Genomic DNA, 20,918 nt, shown 5'->3' with positions numbered 1-20,918 from the left:
TATCTTGATTTTACAATTGATCCTCAAGCAATAAAATTAATACCTGAGTATTAATACATTTCACCACCCATTTCCCCTATATGCCTTGCATCTCTCCGCATTATTTTTCAAGTTCAAACATATTTTCTAAAATTATTTGAAACATTAACTAATTTTCTTTTTTTTTAAATGAATACACGGGTATTAATGTTAATAACTCAGTATTAATACACTTCCCCATCCAATACCCCTATATCCCTTATATCCCATCTCTAAATGTAACTTTTTAGCCCTTAAACATATTTATTAATTAAAACTAATGTTAGCATTGAAAAAGCCCCAAAATGCTTAATTTAACAATGCAGCTGCTCACATAGCCACTTGCTCACCTATACATCAACGTACACATCCATCCAGTCTCCCATACAGCAAATGATTCAACTGCTCATTCACCCACAGACACACTCACACACCCACTCACACATCAATACAACCACTTACACTCACTGGATGATGTCATCTGAAGTCATCTGTGATGTCATATGAGATGTCATCAATGATGTCACTGACCATGCCATGAGTGATGTAATATGTGAGGTCATAAGAAATGCATTTTGGGAGCACAAGTTATAGTTAGCTAACTGCTGATTTTCTACGGTTTTGTACGAGTAAATTCAGTACTTAACTACAACGTCCATGTAATCTTTAATTTTTTTCAGTGAATTTCCAAGGTGTTTTTTAAATTCTATTTCCTAACTATAACATCCCTGTAACCTTTGTTTTTTTCAGTGAATTTCTATGTTTTTTTTAACATATGGTCCTTTTATTTATTGTACGTTAATCCAACCACCGCTGCGCATGGCCGAGGCTGGCCACAGGACCAGGCTTCTGAAGCCAGCCCCCTATAAGCACCCAACCGTGCACGTTCTTCAACCCTGCGAAAGGGAGGTTGCATGCAAAACCTGGCCTGTGGTCACCACCCCCCAACCACCCAAACCCACACTGTGCTCAACCCTTACGCCGTAGGTGCCGGGAGTTAGCCACAGCTTATCTGGGTGTGAGAATAGGTGTGAAAGGGTGTATCTGGGGGGTGAGAGTGGCTGTCAGATTGTCTGTGTGGGTGTGAGAGTGCGTACATCAGTGTTTTAATGGGTGTATCAGTCTGTGCATGGGTCTGTGAGTGGCTGCATAAAGGTGTCAGTGGGTCTCTGAGTGGGCACGTAAGTGTCTACGTGGGTCTGTGAATGGGTCCGTGAGTGTCTGAGTGGGTCTGAGGTTTTTTTTGGCTTTAATATCTCCTATACTTAGAATGAGATATTTTTGTTAGATTTAATAAAACATTTATTTGATATACTTTAAAAAAGTATAATTTTTTTAATTACAAAAAAAAGGGTAATGAGTCCAGCTGGACTCAAACCTTGAGGTATGGGGGCATTCTTTTTGTTATAGCCCTTTGTGGGCTTTGTAGTAGAATATATATTAAAAGGAACAGATTATGGGGGACCCCTAAAGGGCTTTTTTAAATGATTTATTTCTTAGTTATTTTTTATAATAAAGCCCTTTTTGGGCTATGTGGGACCGCGAGGGATCCCTCAAGGTCTCCACCCGCGGTCCCTACTTTAAAAAAAATATATTTTTTTTTTTAAAATGCCCTTATGGGCTACCTGGCACTGAGGGGAAGTCTTACAGTTTCCCCTGCAGTGCCAGTCCTTCAGCAAGCACAGAGCTACCTTGACAGAGGACAGAGATGAAACTTCAGATTTTGACTGCGGGTCCTGCTTTAAATGTCCTGCTGTCAAAACTCCGTGCTTGCTGAAGCAAACCTTTCATCTACTTTTCATACCCGTATGCAGGGGACAGAGATGAAAGCTTTAGTTTTTGGCAGCAGGACCTGTTTGACAAGTCCCTCTGTCAAAAACCGAAGTGTTTGTTGTGGCTTGGCTTGACTGCAGTGCTGCAACCAAGCTACAGCAAACAACTGTGACCCGGACACCCCAGGACATAGTAGAAACTGGTCCTGGTGGGTAGCGGTCCCCAGGGCCATCAAAGGCTCCTCATATGTTTACATAGCCCTAGGGAGGTGGTGGTCCCTGGGGAGCGCAGGTCCCATAGGGACCCCTAAATGTTTTTTCAAATCATTTGCTCCATGGGGGTGGTGGTTCCCGGGGTGATGGGGCCCACTTGGCCCCCCTGCTCCAACTACAGTCTTGCCCTAGAGGGTGGTGGTCTCAGTGGCATCGGGCAAGCAACAGGCCCCCCACATTAATTACAAGATCACCCCGGGGAGGTGGTGGTCTCCGGGACAGCAGGGTGGCCACAGGGTGCTCCATATTAATTAAAGATTGTCTTGGGGAGGTGGTGGTCCCCGGGGCAGTGGGAAGGAGTCAGGAGGCTCCCTCCCGCATATTACAATAAAGCCCTGGGGAGGTGGCGGTCCCCAGGGCAGCAGGGGCCACAGGACCCCCCACATCCAAAACAATGAGCCCCTGGGAGGTGGTGGTCCTGGGGGCAGCGTAGGGGACAGGAGCACCCCGTGCTTTTTAAAAAAAAGAAAGCCCTCGGGCATTAGACTAACAAAGCACGGGAGCCCGCACTTCATTTTAAAAAAAGAATTACAAGCGGATTAATGGATCCACTGCGTCTCTGCTCCGTTTGTTTTTTTTTACTTTTATTTTGGGACTCACACTTCAGCCAAGTCCCAAATGGCTGACAACAGCTTCTGTTGTGAAGTGTTAGCAGCCAATCAGATCTCAGCACAAGATCAATAGGGGTTTGCGAATCCCTTGTGTCTCTAGATATACAAATTTGTTCACCTCTAAATTTCTAAAAAACTACTGAAAGGAATTACACCAATAAAAGCACTTTTTCTGGACCAGGACCTACCTTCCTGTGAAATTTAGAGTAATTCCATCCAGTAGTTTTTGCACTATTGCTGATCAAAATCTCCATAGAAAAATGAATGGAGAAAACGTGTTTTAGAACTTCCCTTTTACTCAGCCCCCCATGATGTATCACCCCACAACTTTCCAGACAGTAGTGATGGAACTGGAAAATTGTTTTTGGAAAGGTTCACAAAGATTCGTCAAACCATGCCAAAGATAGAGGCAGGTAAAAAAAAGCTTTTTGTATAGAAACGTGGTCCTAACTAAATATAGTTTAGGACATGAGATGTAGCTACTTGAGATAATCAGAACTATAAGGGTAACATTTTTGTATGTGGGTGTGTGACAGTCTGAGTGGGTCTGTGAGTGGGTGCGTAAGTGTCTGAGTGGGTCTGTGAGTGGATGCGTGAGGGTCTGAGAGCAACTGTGAGTGGCTGCACGAGGGTCTGAGTGAGACTGAGAGTGGGCGTGTGAGTATCTGAGTGGGTCTGTGAGTGGGAGAGTAAGGGTCTGAATGGGTGTTTGAGTGGGAGAAAGAGATTAAAAGAGAGAGAAAGTGAGTGAAAGGGAGAAAAATAGTTTTGTAGGCCTTGATTGATGATATACTTAGAATTAGATATTTCTGGACAAATAGAAACGCAAAATATATTTGCGAATTAAAAACAGTGAGATCTCCTTTCAATATGATCCTTAAACTTTAGAGTTTAAAAGAAATTAAGGAGGGAAATTATCACGGGCACACCTTGAGTAGAACCCTCAAGTGTCAGTGTGAAGGTCTGTTTCCTTCACCATTAGGAGCACACATATTGCTTTGTCTAACTCTTTGAGGTCATTGCATGGAAGGACCATGCAATGACAATCTATCTCTCTCTTCCACCCCATTAAGGGATGGAAGAGAGAGAAAGAGAGTGACAGGACAGCAGGGGAGCCTGGAGGCCACTGTTGTACTAGACATCCCCGCCCCACATCCTGTGGGAGCCGGCATAACTCCCACTAGTGAGGAGCTGCTTCTAATAGCAGCTCCCTGCTTGTGGGAGCAATATTTTCATCTGCCTTCCATGCACACATATTTATATGCAGGGAAGAGTGGTGAAAAGTCTGCTTTTTGACAGTGGGAGCTGTTTGACAGGCACCCCATGTTAAATTACTCTTGTGCCTGCGAAAGGTGGTGGACTCTGGGATTGCGTGGGGGGGTCACACTGCCCCCACATGATGCCAGTTGTAAACCCTGCGAAGGTGGTGGTCCGTGGGGCTGGGGGGACCACGTGTCCCCCACACAGTTCAATTAGTGCCTTGTGAATGTGGTAATCCCTGGGGCTGCGGGGGGCTGTTTTTCTTCAGTGTGCTGGGGCGCCCCTGCATGATATCAGTTGTACGCCCAAAGGAGGTGGTGGCCCTCGTGGCTGCAGGTAGGCCAGGCAGCCCCCCACATTACCAATATAAATGCCCCTGGGATTTGGCCTACTGGGAGCGCATAGGTGTTAAGAAACGCTGGATCCCACGCCTCATTTAAAAAAAAAAGTGCTGTGGATTTGTGACCTGTTGGGATTCCACAGCAAAAATATAATAAAGCGTGCTTTTAGCCCTGGAGGGGGTCCCTCTGCACCATATCTAAGGGTCTGAGGGATAAGTGTGCCCCTACCCTGGCCCCTTTGATTTTTTAATGTTTTTTTCTGGCACTCGGCTGAAGCTGATTTCCAACATGGCTGCCAACACATCCTTGTTGAAGTGTTGGCAGCCAATCAGATCTCAGTAAGAGATCAGGAGGGGTTGTGAATCCTTCACGTCTCTATTTAAACACATTTGTTTTTTTCTTTAATCTTTCTGAAAGTGCTGAACAGAGTTACACCAAATATCAAAAAGGTTGCTTTCTGGACCAAGAGCTTTGTTTTTAAATAAACCCCGTGAGGGTCAGGTTCCGGGGGCACTCTTTCTTTTAATAGGAAGGGCCTCGTGGACCCCCTACAGCCCCAGGGACCACCACTTCCTGTGGGCGATTAATGTGATTTATGCAAGGGAGCCCACAACCCCTGTGGCCCGTGGACCACCAGCCCCGAGGCAAAATGCACGAGTTGTGTGATGGAGGCCTTTCGGCCTCCCCGACAGCCCCGGGGACCACCACTGCCCCGGTTTTCATTTTATTGACTTGCTGGGGGAGACACGCAGCCCTGCCGTAGCCCCAGTGATCACCACCCCCAAGTTTCACACCCCCATTAGCCCTGGAGGTCACCATCTTCCCGGGGCTATAATTGTAGGAGGGGGGCCGTGCTGTCCCCCTCAAGGAGCCACTGATGGTCCTGGGGACCCACCCCTCCAAAGCCAGCTCCTGCTATGTCCCAAGATTCCCACCCCAAGGACATAGCTATTTGTAGTGACTTGGTTGCAACTTTGCAGCCAAGGCACAGCAAACACTTAGGTTCTTGATAATGGAACCTGTCAAAGAGGTCCTGGTGTCAAAACGGAAGCTTTCAGCTCTGTTCCCTGCACGCAGGTATGCGTGCAGAGAACAGAGATGAAAGGTTTGCTTCAGCAAGCACGGAGCTGCTACTTAAAGCAACTCCATGTTTGCTGAAGCAGTGGGACTGCTGGGGATGCCTTTAGTCTTCCCCTGCGGTCCCAGGTAGCCCGTAAAGCGCTTCTCATAAAATATAATTGAAAAAAATGCAGGGACTGCCTTTGAAGGCTCCCCTGCGGTCTCTGCAGTACCATATAGCCAATAAAAGGCTAAAACAAAAAGTAATTCACAGATTCATTCATAAGCTAAATCATTCACTCATAGAAGCACTTAGACACTCATGCACCCACTCACAGACCCACTCAGAGTCATACACCGATTATCAGACCTACTCAGACACTCATGCATGCACTCATAGACCCATTCAGACCCTTACGCACACCCTGACAGACCGACTCATACACTCACACACCCACTCACACCCTCATGCACCCACTCACAGACCCATTCAGACACTGATGCACCCACTCACAGACCCACTCATACCCTCACACTCCAACTCACAGACCCACTCAACCCCTGACATCCCCACTCACGTACCCACTCACAGACCCACTCTGACCCTCACACACCCACTCACAGATCCATTCAATCACATACCCACTCACAGACCCACTTGGACACAGTGAGAAAGGGCCTCTTTTGTCATAGCCCCCCATTTTTTGCATGGAAAATGATATGCCCTGGGCCCCTGCTAAAGAGGTTCCCAGGGCCAGATCTCTTTCCCCAAAACTTTACTATGTATTGGCACTTCAGCCACCCTTGTAAGTCCCTAGTAAATGCTACCCCTGGTACATAGGGCATGGGTACTGAATTGGGCCCATCAGAGCTACAGTAGCAATTTCGCCACTCTGAGAGGCCCCACACCAGCCTAATGCAGACTGTCATTGGAAGTGCATGACAAGGTGAATCTAAAATTGCAAACTCGACATGGCACTCACCCAGAGTGCCATGCCTACTAACACTGCATGCAATACTGGTAAGTAGCTATTGACCCTTGCCTTCGCACTGCTCCCCCGCTACCATTGCCCAGCACTTCAAGGGTGCTGACTAGCACTCAACCATTGAGGCCGTTGGTTCAGTCCCCATGGTCAGCCCACTCCACGACTTCTGGTATTTGGCACCAATAAGTGCTCTCCTTTGTTATTACAGTTTAATAATTGGTAAATGTAGTGTTTTCAGTTTATTTCTGTTTCTCTTGTTTTCCTGGCATTATTGTTTAGTGGTTTGATTTTCCAGCTGTTTTCTGTTTATTGGTTTGATTTTCCTGCTTTTTTTTGTTTAGTGGTTCAACTTTCCCACCATTTTTTTGTGTTCCCGCCCGCCGCCCTCCCACCTCCCTCACTGCCCTTCTTACCTCACAGGGCTATTAATGGAGTTCACTGTGTGATCTCTAGTGATTAGCCATTGACCCTTATCTTCATGCCAGCTAACCCTCTGCCGCTGCCCAGCATCTCAAGGCTGCTGACTAGCTCTCAGCCCTAGAGGCAGCCTGTTAATTTCCCATGGTCCGCCCACTCTACGGATTCTGGTATTTGGTACCAATAAGCGATCTGCTTTGTTATTACAGTAAAGTAATTGGTGAATTTAGCTTTAGTAGTTTATTTCTGTTTCTTTTGTTTTCCTGGCAAGAAAGTTGTTTAGTGGTTTCAATTTCCTGCAGTTTTTCATGCTCCTGCCCACTATCCTCACTCCTCCCTCTCAACCCCTCCAACCTCCCAATACTACTAATGGAGGCCTGTGCCAAAGGCAAGCCCATCTCCAACCTCCCCCCCCAACATAACCTTCATCACAGAGACCTGGCTCTCCCCCTCATCAGCCACGACATTGCCACAGCAACACCCACCAGATACAAACTGAAACACCACGACTGTGCCAATAGACAGGAGGACAGCATCACAATCATACACAAAGGATCAATCAACTGCACATTCACCAACAAGGAAACCATACCAATTATGGAACACATGAATTTCCAGCTCTGCACCAATTAAAATACCACCATCAAAGTCACCCTCACATACAGGCCGTGGGTACCTCAAGCCAGCCTCAGCAACACCATCACAAAATTCATCCTCCTGCTTATCGGAATCCAAACATTACATCTTCTTGGGAAACCTCAACTTTCACCTGCACGATTCCTCCAACCTCAACTCCACCAATCTCCTAGAAAGACTAGACAACATTGGCCTCAAGCAGTTGGTTACAGATCCCACTCACAAAGCCAGACACACTATGAACCCCATTTTCATGTCCAGCAACAGAGTAAAATACAGCCACACCTCGGATCTCACGTGGTTGGACCATTTTATAGTTCACTTCACCCTCTCCGGTCCTGCCCGCACTGCCCCTAACTGCACCAGCACCCCCTTTTGCAGCTGGGCCAAGTTTACTCAGCAACAATGGACCGAGGCCCTCAGCACAACACAGCCAAATGGCCAATTCTGTACTTCCTGGAACAAGCAGTACAGAATTTCAACAACTGGATTACACATGCCACTGACAAAGTGGCTCCAACCAACTACCCAAACCCCAAGGAGCCACCAAACACGCCTGCTGGTACACTCCGGAACTCAGTGCAGCCAAACGCAGGTGCAAACACATGGAAAGGAGAGGGTGCATGAGCAAGGAACTCACCGACCCAGACACCTTCAAAGCCCTCAACAATTACCACCACCTAATAAAAGCCACTAAAAAGGAAGCCCTAACCCTCCACATAGAAAACAGCGCCAACCAAATGAAGGAACTCTTCTCAATCACCAGAGAATTTACGTGCCGGTCGGCCACTGAAAACTCCTTCCCCTTCTTGGAAGAACTCTATGATGCCTTGGCCAACCAATTGAACAACAAAATTCAGATCATCTATAAAAACTTCAATCCCCAACCCTCCGACCTCCTCGGCATCCCAATGCCCACCACTGCTGCCCACCCACTCACCACTTGGGAGCAACTCAGCACACTGAACACAACTTCACTCATGAACTCCATCCACTTTGGATCACCCACCAACCCCTGCCCCACTGACAGTCCAACCTCCGGAGAGACAAGTTCATCCACCATCTCACCACCATCCTCAATCCCTCGCTAGCTGCAGCCACATTCCCTCGAAGCATGGAAACACACCAAGATTAGACCTCTCCTCAGGAAACCCTACGCAGACCCCAGCAAGCTCCAGAACTACTGCCCTATATCTTCGTTCCCTTTTCTCACCAAAACCCTGGAAAAGGCCATCAACTTCCAACTCACCGAGCACCTGGAGAGAAACATGCTGGATCCATCCCAATCAGGCTTCACAGTCAATCACAACACAGACACCGCACTGATCATCCTAACAGATGACATCCACATCCTACTCAACAGAGGAGAATCAGCCACTCTGATCCTGCTGGACCTTTCCACGGCCTTCAATGCCATCTCACACCACACACTCATCGACCGACTATACCAGACAGAAATTACAGGCAACGCATTCAGATGGATGGCGCCTTTCCTCACAGGGTGCTCCCAGAGAATCTGCCTACTCCCCTTTGCCTCATAAGCCAAGCCCACCATCTGCGGCATCCCCCAAGGCTCATCCCTCAGCCCATCCCTCTTCAATATCTATATGACACCTCTTGCAGACATATTCAGATCACCCAACATCAATATCATCTCATTCTCCAACGACTCTCAGCTCGTGTTCTCACTCTCAGCAGACCCCACCTGAACAAAAACCAACATCCACAACTGCATGAAGAAAGTATCTACCTTGCTTGAAGCTCAACAGAGACAAGACTGAAGTTCTGATTTTTGGCAGACACACGTCCCTCTGGAATGACTCCTTGTGGCCATCGGAATTCAGACCCACACCCACTTCTAAGGACCATGCACACAACCTTTGCATTATCCTCAACACTGAGCTCTCCATGAGACTTCAGGCCAATGCAGTCTCCTTAGCCTGCTTCCACACACTGTGCGTGCTCTGCAAAGTCTTCAAATGGCTTCCCAGAAAGACAGTGATCCGGGGCCTCATCACTAGCAGACTAGATGATAGCAATGCACTCTACGCAGGCACCACCATCAAACTCATGCAAAGGCTCCAGACGATCCACAGCGCAGCTGCAAGGTTGATCCTCAGCCTATCCAAGAGAACTCACATCATCCAGCACCTGAAGGGCCTTGATTTGCTTCCAATCCAGGAAAGATGTCACTTCAAATTCCTAACCCATGCCTACAAGGCCCTCCACCACCAAGTTTCCGCCTACCTCAGTCACCACCCACACCTCCCAGAAACCTTTGCTCCGCACACCACACCCTCACCTGTATCCCACACATTTGACAATGCCACTCAGGAGGATGCTTCTTCTTCCACCCACTGCCAAAGCCTGGAACGCCCTCCCTGTCCACCTATGCACGGCACGATCACTAACCAGCTTCATGAAGGGACTCAAGATTGGGCTTTTTGACTATCAACGGCAGCAATCACCTGGATACCCACTCAGATGACAAGCAGCACTCTACAAATGCCTTTTGATTGATTATAGCATATGGCAGGGTGCACTATAATGCATGTGGGGGCATATGATCTGCATGACTAAATATGCCCTTACTGCATCTTTGGTAAACCTTAAGACATAGTAAGTACACAGGGGAGCCGTAGCCAACCCATATGCTCAACACTGGTCATTACGAGTTCTCCAGATACATGATGGCCTCCCTGAACCCGGGGTTGTTTGGTATCAAACAACCCAAAATGATACACCCACACTGATGCCGGTGTAGAATTTATTATAAGTTGAACCCAGGGGCATCCCTAGAGGTACCCCCTGCAAAACCTAAAAGCCCTGGCATTGTTGCTGACTGGTCCTATCTAGTCTGCCACCACCGGACCACACAAGTTTGGTCTCCTGTGGTGAGATCCTTTTGCTCTCAGGAGCCAGAACACAAAGCCTTTCCGGGGTGGAGGTTACACCAGCAATCAGCTTCAAAGGCTTTTCCACCTTTGACATCTGACCTCCAGGTCTGCTGCTAGCAGCTGATGGCTGCCCAATGATTTTCCCCCACTTTGGGTTGGAAAATCAACAAGAAAACTAGCAAGGACAGGAGGAGTGACCCTCCCCAGACTACACCACCCCTCAGGTGTGGCAGGCGAGGAAACCACTTTATTTAATTTTCCTCTTGGATGGCAGGAAAATAGCAAATCAGGGTTAGGGATGTGAGCACCTTCCCACAGGAAGTGGTCACTTAGTGGGTGTAGCCACCATTAGGGAGGTGGCCCAATGGCCACTACCAGGTACTCTTACTAAGGCCCCCTAAATGCAGTATTTAGTGGGCACCCCTAAATTTACAGATCAGATTTGATGTACACAAGAAGACCAGAAACAAAGAAGACCCTAGGCATGAGAACAGAAGTCCTGCTGCACAAATAAAAAGGTGCCAAACCTGCCTGCTATACCTAGGACTTCACAATCACTGCTGAGGTGTTGCCTGGAGGACTCTTAGAAACCCCAGAGCACCTCCAGACTACTAACATTTGCCAAGAACCTACCTCTGAGTGCAGGCATCACTTCCTGCAGACTGCAGACAAGAAATCAGTGAATTCCAGTTCATTGACCAGTTCATTGACTGGCTGCTGACCAATGAAAAATACTGAGCAGCCTGACCAAAATCCACACAACAGACCAAAAGGACCAAACCTATCAGTGTGCCAAGTTTGGTGGCACTGGAACTTTGAAGACTTGAGAAGTTTCATTGTCTTGGGTACTGGACCCCCAAAATTGAACACTCAGAAGCAAAGTCCACTCCGGACTCTCCAAGGCCCATAAGCAAGCACCAGTTGCGGGACTTCAGGATACCCAAGAACTAGCCCCTAGAGTGGCCCTGCTGACACGCAATCTACCCTCCAAGTGACCTGCTCCTGACTCCATGGACTCCAAGATGCACAACTCCTGGCTCACCTATGCAATGCACATGGCCTCCCTGGCCCCTGTGTTGTCAAACCAGCTGTTCTGTAGGGGGTCTATAACCCCTTGCAACCTCTACTTTCCAAGAGGACCACCGGACCTACCTTTTAGTCCATTTGTGCAGTGTGTGTCCAAATGGTCCCCTTCACTGTTGTGCACAAGCTCCAAGACTTTCAGCCGCTGCTCCCAATTGAGGCAAGAACCATCCAAACTTCTCTGGTTGGTCCACAACACATATCAGCGACCTTGATCTAAAAATAGTAGGTCACATTTTTTAGAGCATTGCCTGATTGTATATGCATTTTTAAAGATTTCACCATTTATTCCTATGGTGTGTAATTACGCACAAAAAGCATATATTTTCTAAACTTTGAAAATTCATAACAAACTGTATATTGATGATCTTGGTCTTAACATTTTTCTAAAAATCAAAAGCATTTTTTCTAAATGGGGGGGGCCCAAGGCTGCGATCGACCCTGGGGTGGGGGGCCATGTTGTCCTCCTCCCCCCAAAACAAATTAATAATTAGGCTGGACCCTTGAGGTCGAGAGCGGCCTGGGGAGGGGGAGCATGCAACCCCACTCCCTGAAAAAATTAATAATAAGGCTGGGCTCCAGGGGATCTAGGGAGGGGGTCCATGCAGCCCCCCTCCCCAAAAACAGTTAAATATTTAGGCTGGGACCCAGGGATGGGGTCTCCGGGGCTGAGATTGGTCTGGGGAGGGGGGCCACATGCCCCCCCTCTCCTAAAAAAACGCTTTTAGGCTAAGCTCTGGGGGACAGGGCCCACCTCCCTAAAAATAATGTAGAAGTCTGGGTCTTGGTGGATTTAGTCCCCGGGGCCCAAATGGGCTGGGAGAGGGGGCATGCAGGCCTGCTGCTAATTACTACTGCTCACGACTTAAGGTCATGTGCAGCACTGAGTTTGGTGGTTATAGGTGTTTACTGCAGACAGGCCCTCTGGCCAACCCCCGCTGTGCATGGCTGAAAAGAATATTAGAAGACATGCATGCTATACAGAACAAAGACTTGAGGTATGCTGTTGCAAAACATCTTCTCCAGCATCCTCAAGTGATTGTATGTCTTTAAAATATTATGGCATAGCTAATGTTCCAAAGGATGAAATAGATGGGGACAGACAATTAAAATTGTGCAGATTGGAATGCAGTTGAAAGCATGTTACTGAAATGTGTTGGCTGTCCTCTTTTTCACACTGATGGGGTTGCAATAATAAATAAAAGCATGTACAAACTACCAGAGTCTGTGGTGCAGTGTGTACCAGTTAGTGGCATATATGTGTATATATATATATATATATATATACATATATATATATATATATATATATGCTTTTTGTGCGTAGGCACTCACAGTTAGGACCATGTTTCCATTAGAATTTTTTTTGACTTGCCTATATCTTTGTCTTCATTTGACAGATCTTCAAAAAAGTTTCCAAAAAAATGTTTGCTTGTTTGCTTGTAACTCTTGATGTGCATGGAAAGTTTTGTGGTGATTCATCAAGTGGGGGCTGGGAAAAAGGACACTCATACACCCACTCAAAGACCTACTCAGACACTCATGCACCGACTCACAGACTTACTCACACTCACACACCCACTCAGAAAGCCACTCAGAGAGTCGGGCACCCACTCACTGACCTCCAAGACTCTCAGGCACCTATTCACAGACCAATTCAAACACTCGTTTACCCGGTCACAGGCCAATTCACACTTACATTCCCACTCACAGACCCACATAAATACTTGTACACCCACTCACATTCCAACTGATACAGTCACAGAGCCACTCACAGACTCACTCAGACACTCAAGCACCCACTCACAGACCCACTCAGAGACTTACACACCCACTCACAGAGCCACTGAGACTCATGCACCCACTCACAGACCCACTCAGACACTCAGACACCTATTCACAGACCCACCCAGACACTCACACAGCCACTCACAGACCAACATAGACAGGCATACAGTCACTCACATACCAACTCAGTCACACACCCACTCACAGACCCACTTAGAAACTTACACAGCAATTCACAGACCCACTCAGACATTTGTACACCCAATCACATACCCACTCAGACACTCACACAACCACTCAGACAACCATCACAGACCCACTTACACATTCACACACCCACTCATAGACCCACTAACAGACTCAAGCACCAACTCAAAGACACACATACCCACTCACACACCCACTCAGAGAGCCACGCACCCACTCACAAAACCCACTTATTCACTCACTCATGGGTACACTCAGAGACTCATGCACACATTCTCTGACCCACTCAAAGACTTACATGCCCACTCACAAACCCATTCAAAGACTCACATACCCACTCGCAAAATTAAGCACTCACTTGCAGACCCGCTCAGAGACTCGTGCACCCACTCTCAGACCCACTTATAAACTCACACACTCACTCACAGATTCACTGAGAGATTCACACACCCACTCACAGACCCAATCAGACATTCATATACCCACTCACAGACACAATCAGGAACTCACGCACTCACTCACATATACACTTAGACACACATGCACCCAGTCTCAAACCCACTCAGGCATTTGTGCATCCACTCACAGACCCACTCAGACTCTCACACACCCACTCGCAGACCCACTCAGACTCTCACTCACCACTCACAGACGGACACAGACACTCACACCCTCAGAGACAGAGACACTCTCACACCCACTCTTACACCCAGAGACTCCCTCTCACACCCACTCTCTCACCCAGACACAGTTACATTCACCCTCACCTATTTTCACACCAAGAGAGACAAGCCCTGTGGTCAGCGCCCGTAACCACCCAACCTCGCACTGCAGATGCCCATCAGACGTTCATGGCACAGTGTTGGATGGTTATCTGGGTTGGTCACAGGGCCTGATCATAGGCCAGGCCATGTGGCCAACCCCCACCTTGCATGTCCAAAGGCCATGCACACTGGTGGTTGGACTTAATTATAGTAATTAAAATTACTTTGCATTAAAAGAACATAGAAATTCATAAAAATAAAAAAAAGGTTACATGGACATTATAGTTAGGAAATAGAATTTGAAATAACGTAGAAATGTACTTAAAAAAATAAAGGTTTCAGTGATATTATAGTTAGATTCTGAATTTAATCACCCAAAACCATAGAAATTCAGTCTTTATATTTAGAGTTAATTCAAGTAACTTTAACTCGCACCCTAAGTAAACTATAACTCACACCGTCAGCCATGCACTGCTCATGACAACTTATATAACGCCAATAAAAATATCCATGAAACATTAGCAGTCAAATTATTGAAGAAAAACCTGTGCATTGCGGGGGCGTGAGTTATAGTTACATTGGGGCTCAAGCTATAATTACTTGAAATAACACAAACTATAACTGCTGATTTTCTACGCTTTTGTTCAAGTAAATTCATAACCTAACTATAACGTCATTGAAATATATATATATATATATATATATATATATATATATATATATATATTTATGTGTGTGTGTGTATAGCTATATGTATAGTATATATATATATATATATATATATATATATATATATATATATATATATCAATTTTAAAAAAAGCTTTATTTCAGCCACTACTAATTATATTTGCTGATTTTCTCTGCTTTTGTGCAAATAAATTCAGAAACTAACTAGGCGGCTACTTCCGCCTGCCAAGCGGTAACCGCCTTGCGGCCGCCAATGCAGCCACACTCCTGCGGCCCCCATTACGACATTGCCGCTGGGCCGGAGAGAGCAAACCAAGTTTGCGCCCGTCGGCCCAGCGGGGATGAGGCCGAAACATAGAAGCCGGCTCCTAATGGAGCCCGCGGTGTTGCGGCCGTGCGACGGGTGCAGTTGCAGACAGTGAAAAGCTGGCCTGGGCCCTGTTAGGCAGCCCCTGCACTGCCCATGCCAGTGGCATGGGCAGTGCAGGGGCCCCAGGACACCCCTTACCGCCAGCCTCTTCCTGGAAGTGCAAACCGCCAGAAACAGTCTGGTGGTAGGGGTGTCATAATCCCCAGGGCAGCGCTGCTTGCAGCGCTGTCCTGGCGGATTATCACCGCTGGGGCTAAAACGGCGGGAAACCGCCGGCCCCGGCGGTGCGACCACAGCGCTACCGCCGCGGTCGTAATAAGGGCCTCCGTACCGCCAGCCTGTTGGCGATACGGACGCCACATTACCCCTGGCGGTCGTCGTAATGACCCCCTATATGTGTGTGTGTGTGTGTGTATATATGTATCAATTAAAAACAATCTTTATTTCAGCCACTAGGGCCAGGAAAGCACACATAAAAAAATAACTATAACTGCTGATTTTCTCTGCTAAGTATAAAGTCATTGAAACCTTTGGCTTTTTAAATGATTACATATATGTGTGTACGTGTGTGTGTGTGTGTGCATGCACATGTGTGTGTGTGTGTGCGTGTGTGTTTGTATGTGTATATATATATCAATTAAAACAAAGCTGTATTTCAGCCACTAGGGCCAGAAAAGCACACATATAAAACATTCAAACAATAAATAATTAAAAATGCACTTTTAGCATAAAGAGGACATTCCAAATACATCAAATATTAAAAGACCTGAATATAACAATACAAATAAAATAAGCATCTGGGCAGCATATAAAATTAGGAATCATTGTGCGTAGTCTCCACATAGCATCCAAAAATTTGGCAACAGGACCAACATATGTGAGACTAGAGTTAGACATCAGAATACGTAAGGAGACACAAAGCTTGCGCACACCCAAACATGTACAGATAGGAGCTAGCCATAGGCTACGTGTCCGGGCACAGGTAGGTCAGACAAAGAAAAAATGAGAAACACTCCCCACTGAGCAAGTGCAAACTGGGCAAGCATTAGTGGACCAAGTAGCCCATCTTGCTGTGCCAACTCAAAATTGGAAGTATAGTTTTTGATCTAGAGGAACAGTAACCGAATCCCAAAATGGCTTATGCATACTGACAGGCTTAAAGTCAAAAACGTAATTAAACAGCCTGGTAGATACAGCCTTCCTGGAGTCATTCACCACTATGGTCTCCCAAAAGAGTGACTTCAGTTCATTCTTACTCGGGAAAGATGAAGAAGCAGGGTGTTCCCAGCAGTCTGTCGGCCCAAAATAATTGAGTGATTTTTTAAATATTCAAGAACCATGGGACTTCATGAAATTGGTCAACCTCAATTGTATCTTGTAAAGCTAATGCATAGAAGGCTAGTTCTGGAGTGGTCCACAGCTCCCTTCATAACAGCAGAGGATGTAACCTGGTTTTGACCACAAGACTTTTCAGGCCCAAATCATGACAACACGGGTGCAGGGGAAGTACTGGGAGGAAGGGAAGCGAGATTGAGAAAGAGTTTATTCTCCACGCTGAGTAGGTCGATATTGGAAAAGGCCCACAGTTCTTCCCCATAAAGGTCAGACTTCCACTGCCCTTTCCCAGAATTGTGCTATCCCCAGGAACGACCATACCCTTTTAGAGAAATCAGCTTCTGGGTGTCTACTTCATATTCTACGGTAATATGTTGGTATACCTGGGATTATACAGGTACTGCACTTGGAGGTCAGGTATGTTTAGTTCAGGTAGTTGAACTGAGTGTAGCAGAGTTGAAGTTTTCTCGATCCCTTTTTGACATGCTCCAAGAAGGACACCCAGTTCTGTCAAATCATAATCATCCGATAAGTTCAGTTTAACGTGATAAAGTAATGCATTATTTATAAGCAGCAGGGTGTTGACTGATCAAGGGATAAAAAGAGGTTGAATGCTTGATCAAACATGATAAAACCTATAACTAAAAGATTTAAATCACGCTTAGACTGATGCAATCTTTAATCTTTTCAATAGGGCCATGATAAGTGCAATTGACATGGTTAAATTAACATCAGTTATTAGACTGCTAAGAGAAAATTTGCATCTGAAAAGTGCTGAGTAATTATTTTAAAGTATTATCAAATTACCTTCCCTGCAACGTACAAGTCTTGAAATAAAACACAGTTCAACCTGGTTGAAGAAATGTGATGCCCAGCATCTAAAATGTGGGGACATCCTATTGTATGTGTGATTCCCAGCCTAATGTTTGGTCTCTCTTTGCAGGTGCCTTTGCTTGTAAGATGGTTCCATTCGTTCAGTCAACAGCAATCGTTACAGAAATCCTTACTATGACCTGCATTGCAGTGGAAAGGCACCAGGGAATCATGCATCCACTCAAAATGAAATGGCAGTACACCAACAGGAGAGCTTTCACAATGCTGGGTGAGATAATGCTGTTTGAGATTCAACAGTGAAACTCAGTCTACTCTGTTTTGCAATGAAATAATGTTGCTTAGTGATATCCATCAGTTATCAATTATAAGACCTACCATTGAAGGGTTTCAAATTATGGGCATTTTTTTTTTTACGTTTTATCTGTTCGGGCCTTGAGGACCTGGGGATGGCCAAGTACCCTTACTATTCAATGAACAACACACACTGCTCACAGGTAAGTTTGTCGTATGTAGTAGCCCTGGGCTTGTCTTACAATCAATTGGGTGAGGTTAGCTTCTCCTGTGCTCCTTACAAAGACAATTGCATTTGTGTGTCATCATTTCTTCCTAGAAGTATTTCAGAGTAATTACAGCTTGGCGAAGCCAACTGCACTTGGATCAATTGCGCAGGTAATCCCAAAAGAATGGGGATAGCCATTTTCGAATCTATTACAAAGAAACCATAAAGGTATTCATAAAAAAACATAAAGGACTCCATAAAAGTATTTCCTGGTAGTTTCACAGTGCTTCCAAAGTGAGTGTTTCTATTCCTCTCTTGTAGACTCTGGTGGTTTAACAGTTCCTCTGGAGTACAGGCTCCCACTGCACCCAGATAAACGCCTAACTATAACCCTTTGAGGAGAACTTTCCATGCCCAACTACGTAACTTTGGAAAATGCTTCCATAAACAATCATTGTTGAAACTAGCAGAATTCAGAGCACTAACAGAGACCTGTGTGGTCTTTAAATGTGGACATTAGGTCTACCTGAATAACGGTTTCGGAGCCACTTTGGGACTTCGAAAAGAGGCATGGGGAGCCCTATATTATTAATTCTACAATACAACTAAAAACAATGCTATTCACCGTACAGCATGTTGGGGAATTTATTACTCTTGAGTCCTGGAAGTGGAGTATGATCGTAAAAGGGTCATAAAACTGCTTCGCAATAAAACTTCGATATTCATGTTAATGACTGACAGAGCTTCTCTTCTAAAGTGATGTGGGGTAGAAGAAGATAGTTAAACTTAACATACAATTGAAGAAATAAAACAGGGCAAGATGTTATGATAAAATAATTGCACTAAATGTGGCGAAATTGAAGGTTTCATAATGGTAAAGCACTGAGTTGAAGACTGGGATTCACTTTTTTTTCCACGTAGGCCTTTTATGAAACAGACGATTACAGATAAAATAATAAGAATAAAAAAATGCATACTGAATTAAAAGTTGCAAATAAATAAAAACGTCATATTATAAACTGTACAAATCCATTAGCCATGGGTTGAGGAAAATAAAACTCACAAATGAGATCTCGTGAACGGAATTGAAAAAAAAGCGAAAAAGGAGTAAAGAAGCAGAAAGAAAGTAAATCAGGCGAAATGTATAATTGCTTCAGTTACAAGGTTTAAAAATCAGGTTCAGTGAAATTTAAAATTTATTAAGATAAAAAAAAGAGTAGGGCCTTCCAATTTAATATGCATTTGCAAAGCTGATATATCTGACATGTATTTTCAATTGTCTGCCACACCTATTGGCTTTGCAAATTGGTATTGAAAACAAGCTAATAAGAAACAGGTGTTAGAAGGTGTTGAGAAGATGTCAACAGTGAAAGAGCAATGGGTAGGCGGGAATGAAGGATTAATGCTGTGTCATGTGTTTGGAAGGTGAAGGCCTAGGATTGGAGGACGCTCCGGATAGAAATCCAAACCATCTGTACAGTTAATATTACACAGATCTTAAAAGACAAGTAAACAGTACAGCCACAGTAAAGCATATATGTGCCCAAATTAATTGCCATCCTGTGACTGCGAAATATCTTAGTCTATGTCACACAAACTGCATTAAATACCTGGTGGTGAGCGGTTGGACAAGTAAAAAGTGTTTTTTAGGAAAGTGAGGGTCAGGGCTCATGGTCCCATATAACCACAAGAGCATCCCAGATGCCAACAAGTGCCCCCCAAAAAAGCATTGTTGCTATAGGAATGGGAGCACCTAAATGTCAACATGTAATTTTGACTGAGTGTCAAAGCTGCCACCCTTAGGGTGGTCTCCCCGTCAAACCTTTTGCCTTCTCCCGGCCTGTTGTACCTAATTTGGTTTTGTTGGTCTTGGGACTCTGTGAATTTAATCAGTGCCAACCAATGCTAAAGGGCTTGTGCTCACTCCCCTAAATGTGATAAAACAGGTTTTCACCTCATTGGCATGTTTCGTTTACTTGCAAGTTCCTAATAAAGTGGTGTACAATATTACTAGTGCTAGTAAATTAAATGCTAATATGCCTGCAGAACACATTGTGCCACCCACTTAAGTATCTCCTTAAACATGTTTCAGGCTTGCGATTGCAGCCTGCATGCAGTGTTGAACTGCCAAGCTGACTTGACAAAGTAAACCCCTTGCCAGGCCCTTTTTAGTACATATAAATGAACCCTAATGGAGGACCTAAACAGACCATAAGGCAAGGTGGCTTGTACTGTATTTAAAAGGGCAGACATACACTTTTAAGTTATGCATGTCCAGGTAGTGAAAAATCCACAAATGTATTGTTCACTACAGTGAGACCGACCTCTTCCGTAGGATAACTTTGGGTTATCTTATTATGTTTAATAAGTGATAACATTTGTCTGGGAGCAGCTAACAATGTTATTTTTGTTGTCTAATGTATTATAATTTAAAATCCTCTTTAATGGTAAGATTGGATTTTAAGTCACATTTTTAAAAATGCTACATTTAGAATTTGTTTGCTTTAATCATTTGGTGTCTGCATCCTGTAGTTGGCCTTTGTGTATTTGTCCCAAACAGCAACCTAAAAGAGGGAATAGGTGTTGGCAGGGTGGGCCATCCTAGCAGGATGGGGGGGAGTGGCACTGCGCCCAGCCCCACTTCCACTTAAAATACCCTGCCTAAGCTCACACCCAAAGACTGTCACCCTGGCCTATTGTGACTGCAGACTGACTGGTAGTAGGGCAGGAAATTCCAGCCACTTCTATGGGGGAACAACTACAGACGTTTCTCCCACTTCAAAGCTTACAACATGTGGAAAACTTGGGCCCTTAGACTGACTCTTCAGTTCACTTCTGGACCTGCAGAAAAACTCTCAGAAGACTGCCCTGCTGCCTGTGGTCTGTATTTCAGGTAACTGCCCTTCTTCACCCACCATGAGGATTGCTCCGTGGCCTGAAGCCTTCCCTGTGCCCTCAGAGGACTTCCCTGCTGCTTGAAACCTGCTTCTCTTCATGAACTTAAGACTTCCAGGGTTTCTCCAAGGGCTAGTTGCCTGCCTTCTCTATCAGAGCCTCGGGGACAGAAAAGGCAAGAAC

At 45.4% G+C, this 20,918-nt stretch overlaps 1 protein-coding gene across 1 annotated transcript in view; it reads left to right on the top strand.

The window, feature by feature from the left end:
- Positions 1–20,918, top strand: part of QRFPR (pyroglutamylated RFamide peptide receptor) — a 385,094-nt gene that overhangs the window by 117,809 nt on the left and 246,367 nt on the right. Inside the window, exon 2 of the mRNA XM_069242562.1 lies at positions 17,451–17,609. Within this exon, the coding sequence (XP_069098663.1) occupies positions 17,451–17,609 (159 nt within the window). The remainder of the gene's footprint in view (positions 1–17,450; positions 17,610–20,918) is intronic.

This window comes from Pleurodeles waltl, chromosome 1_2 (genome assembly GCF_031143425.1).
Source record: "Pleurodeles waltl isolate 20211129_DDA chromosome 1_2, aPleWal1.hap1.20221129, whole genome shotgun sequence".
NCBI classification, from domain to species: Eukaryota; Metazoa; Chordata; class Amphibia; order Caudata; family Salamandridae; genus Pleurodeles; species Pleurodeles waltl.
The sequence above is the reverse complement of the archived record's forward strand: the minus strand, read 5'-3'. Positions and strand labels throughout refer to the sequence as shown.